The sequence below is a fragment of the Poecilia latipinna genome, unplaced genomic scaffold (assembly GCF_001443285.1).
Source record: "Poecilia latipinna isolate Pla-1442-1.1 unplaced genomic scaffold, P_latipinna-1.0 Scaffold970, whole genome shotgun sequence".
NCBI classification, from domain to species: Eukaryota; Metazoa; Chordata; class Actinopteri; order Cyprinodontiformes; family Poeciliidae; genus Poecilia; species Poecilia latipinna.
Window position 1 is genome coordinate 1 of NW_015113586.1, and position 4,638 is coordinate 4,638.

The 4,638-nt window shown below is 36.9% G+C and overlaps 1 protein-coding gene across 1 annotated transcript; it reads left to right on the forward strand.

Annotated features, from left to right (window-relative positions):
* The first annotated feature begins 1,475 nt into the window (after positions 1 to 1,475).
* LOC106958228 (GTPase IMAP family member 4-like) lies at positions 1,476 to 3,039 on the forward strand. The gene has a single exon (XM_015050017.1). It carries the CDS (start codon positions 1,701 to 1,703, stop codon positions 2,751 to 2,753), a length of 1,053 nt encoding a protein of 350 aa, XP_014905503.1. The 5' UTR covers positions 1,476 to 1,700; the 3' UTR covers positions 2,754 to 3,039.
* Positions 3,040 to 4,638: the final 1,599 nt, after the last annotated feature.

Sequence of the window (4,638 nt, forward strand, 5' to 3'; positions counted from 1 at the left end):
AAGTTTTAAATCAGTAGGATAATATTTGGGGAGAATAGAGAGGGGATGCATATTGTGGCAGGCTGGAAACCTATTGCCAAAAAATGCATCCCTGTTCTAACTTTAAGAAATAAAGAGTTAAAGGTGAAATAACTTTCTCTACATAATCAGAGTAGTTCCATGAAATGCTGGTATAAGTTTTAAATCAGTAGGATAATATTTGGGGAGAATAGAGAGGGGATGCATATTGTGGCAGGCTGGAAACCTATTGCCAAAAAATGCATCCCTGTTCTAACTTGAAGAAATAAAAGGTTAAGAGTGAAATAACTTTCTCTACATAATCAGAGTAGTTCCATGAAATGCTGGTATAAGTTTTAAATCAGTAGGATAATATTTGGGGAGAATAGAGGGGGGATGCATATTTTGGCAGGCTGGAAATCCATGTTGCCAAAAAATGCATCCCTGTTCTAACTTGAAGAAATAAAAGGTTAAGAGTGAAATAACTTTTCTACGTGACCAAAATAGTTCCATGAACTGCTGGCATAAGTTTTAAATCAGTAAGACAATATTTGAGGAGAATAGAGAGGGGATGCATATTTTGGCAGGCTGGAAATCCATGTTGCCAAAAAATGCATCCCTGTTCTAACTTGAAGAAATAAAAGGTTAAGAGTGAAATAACTTTTCTACGTGACCAAAATAGTTCCATGAACTGCTGGCATAAGTTTTAAATCAGTAAGACAATATTTGAGGAGAATAGAGAGGGGATGCATATTTTGGCAGGCTGGAAAAGCAAATTGCCCAAAAATGCATCCCTGTGCTAACTTGGAGAAATAAAGAGCTGAAAGGATTTCACCTTTTCTACGTAATGACACTTGTTCTCTGAGCTAATGCTATAATTTTTATATCAACAGGATGGATGCAAATATTTTCAGGCTCATTAATTAAAATGCATTAACAGACTAGAAAGTTAAGCATGATGTAAAATGTTCTACATAATGGGCCTCTGTTTTGTAATGCTTTTAAGCTGTTATGGTATCAAAAGACAAAGCTGAGAATTTCAAACCATTTGCGGAGAACGTTTTCAACAGACACGGACTGAAAAAAAGTTCGACTCATATGTGTCAATAAAGGTGTAAAAACCGTATTTATTTCAAGTAATTTGCGAAATAAAATCAACCATTTTAGGGATTACATGGTTAAGAAACGTGATAATGTTACAAATATCTTTAAAATTTCCTCTTCGGTCATATTTCAGTCCGTTTTCTCGTCAATATGCGAGAGAACAGAGCGATGCGCGCTCCCGCGAGAGGGGATGCAATTTTGGGCAGGCATGCGTTTCTGGGCATAACACCGGCACATGGGTATGTGCCGGTATGTGTCAGACCTAGGGGAATCTGGGGCCAGTATCAAGTGGTGCACAGGCAGATGAATCCTATGCAACCAGATCTGTGGATCACAGAGGAAGCGAGTCGTAACACAGTATCTCTGGCAAGAGCTTGTTTATTCTGAGTCGCGCATGCCCAGAGCCAGGAGACTCGTTCTCCCTGTGAGACCCACAGCGGCACGAGAGCGCCCCCACTGGCAAGAAGACAAATGCACATGACAAATACGTCTATGAACAATAATAATAATAATAATTAAAAAAAAGAAAACAAGACAAGACCAATTCTGTTTGAAAAAATAGGGATGTATTTTTTTTTTACTGTTTCTCAACACAATATATGTTTATCTGCTCAGATGGATCATTTTCTTTTTCCCAAATACACGGAAGATGGAGTTCTGAGAATATGATGATGATTCTAATTCAGATTCAAACTTTCTTCTTCACAGGAACAAACATCGCAAACAACAAAGACCTGAGGATTGTGATGGTGGGGAAGACTGGGATTGGGAAGAGCGCTACTGGAAACACCATTCTGGGTCGACCGTGCTTTGAATCTAAATGCAGCGCAACTTCCATGACTGTTGACTGCTCCAAATGCTCCAGTACTGTGGATGGACAACCGGTTGCTGTCATTGATACTCCAGGTCTGTTTGACACCAGGTTTGGAGAAGATAAAACCAGAAAAGACCTGGGTCAGTGCATCTGTTACGCTGCTCCTGGACCCCACATCTTCCTGGTGGTCATTGCAATCGGCAGATTCACAGCAGAAGAAAAACAATCAGTGCAAATGATTCAAGAAATCTTTGGAGAGGCAGCAGAGAGATACAGCATGGTTCTGTTTACCCGTGGAGACGACCTCGAAGGCACCACCATTGAGGATTATTTGTCTGGATCCCCAGACCTCCAGTATCTGGTGTCCAAGTGTAACAACCAGTATCATGTCTTCAACAATAGGCTGAAAGATAAGAAACCTCAGGTCACTGAGCTGCTGGAGAAGATCAGAATGATTGTTGACAGGAATGGAGGAAGTCACTACACCAATGAGATGTTCCAAGAGGCTGAGAGGGCGATCGAAGAGAAGAAACAACGCATCCTGAAGGAGAAAGAAAAGGAAATACGTAAAGAGAAAGAAGAACTGGAGAGAAAAATACAAGAGAAATATGAGAAAAAGATTCAGGAAATGAAGGAAGAATTCAAGGGTCAACGGGAGGAGATTGAAGCCATGAGAAATCGACTAAAGGAAGAGCAGGAGAGAGAAATTCAAAAGGAAAAATCTAACCTGCAGGCCGTGTATGAATCCAGAGCCAGAGATGAAGCTGAACTCTTTAATCCTCTCTATCATCTGTCAAAAGCAGGGGAACATGTTGCCCGGGCATGTCAAATAATGTGAGGTTACATGTTGTCACTTAGCAGCTGCTACACATGATAAAGCAGAACTACTTAGCATTTCTTTCTTTATTGTCTCGATAATTGAGTTAAAGCTCCAGGTAGTGATGTAATTCAGCTGTGACCTCTGTATCTCACACAATATTTCTCCTGATGTTTAGATGCTTGATGTAAGATGCTAAAATTGTTTGCATGTGAATTTTAGCCATTACCTTTGTCAATAAACACGGTTTCATTAGAGGAAAATACTCCAAATGTCTTCATTATTATTTAATATTATCTGTTGAATCAAATTTTCAGTTTAACCAGGTAGACCAACCTTCCCTTTTTATAGTAATCCAAGCTTTAATACAATGATGTGAACAAGGTTATTATTCTTCCATTAAATTGATTTATTAATTTATATCACAGAAATTCACCACAAATGCCGCCTCAAAATTACTTTTTAAAAATATACAAGTCCTACTTTGCACCAGTAATATTAAAGTTTAGTTCAAATGGGTTAATTCTAATACAATCCACTTATTATAGTCAGATTCAGATCCTATCTACACAAAAAGTGGGTAAAATTTACTCCACAATGGATGATGGCATCAAATGGAAAATTATTAATTGAATAATATATGCTGTTTATATGTTGTTGAATCACAATCATTAAATATAATTGGTTTATTGAGTTATTCAAATAAATGTCTTAAAAATTTGTTGGATTCTTGTCGACAGAGGAAATATTTATAAATATTTAGCTGACTTGTAGTAATTAAGTCTAAACCTCCTCGTATTTTCTAGTTTCTTTTTGAAGTATGTTTTGTATTAAATACATTTGACAAATATTCCAGAAGTGAAATCATCTCTGCAGGTCTGAGGTGAAGTCAAATAACCATGCATTTCCAGTTTCCTGCATGGTTATGTGTTTGCCACGTGTCAGCAGGGACTCTGAAGTTTTATACAACATCCAGACGGGACTCTGGAATCTTTCCACGCTTCCCTCAGGCTGCTGCAGGGCGTGTTCAAAGGCTGGGAGGAGAAAGGTCCAAAACAAACCAAAAACTGTCACTGTTTTACACTATTCTGTTAGTTAACTCGTGATTCATTCTGGCATTTAAAAAAAGATCAGTTTTATGCACTCCAGCAGCTTGTAACAAAAACACAATTTATTACCATTTTTGCTTAAAATGTGTTTAAAATACCAAAGAAAACAGACTGATAAACATGATGTTTTTTTAAACTAACAACCTTGTAACTCAGTTTATTAATTTGAACAATTTGTTTTTTTTAATAAAATGTATTTAAGTACACCTAACTCAGATATATTTTATTAACGTAACTGGTAAATAAAGATAATACGTGTTCATTCACACATACTTAAAAGTCAGAAGCTGTCAGAAGTTAGCCCTTCGGAAAGATGCCGGGATTTTCCCCAGGCGGTTTGACACCAGGATTGTTGAAAATTTAACAAAATGTGATACATTACTTCCAAAATGTATTTAATATTAGGTAATTATTTTTAAGTTGTTTATTTTAAAACTTAATTATTAATGTCAAGGAGGGTTTAGAAACTAGCCCACTTATACCAGCCGTCCCTGATGCCAGGGATGTCCAAAGTGTGGCCCGGGCCATTTGCGGCCCTCTGGAGGATTTTGTTTGGCCCCTTGGATCACGATTCAAGAATGGAACAAAATGCAATTTTTGCAGAATTTAAACATTTTCTCGGATATTAAATCTTTTTATGTTTGTTTATGTCGATGCAATGTTCCTGTTTTTTTTGTTAGTTTTTTTTTTTTTTTTTTTTTTTTTTTTTAACTTTTTTTAAAAAAAAAAGGGCCCCCCAACCTTTTTTGCCAAAAAAAAAAAAAGAGGGAAAAAGTTTCAACCAAAAAAAAAAAAAG

What these genes read in the sequence shown, in the direction of transcription:
- LOC106958228 (XM_015050017.1), top strand. Translation starts at nt 1,701, where the DNA reads ATGTTTATCTGCTCAGATGGATCATTTTCTTTTTCCCAAATACACGGA.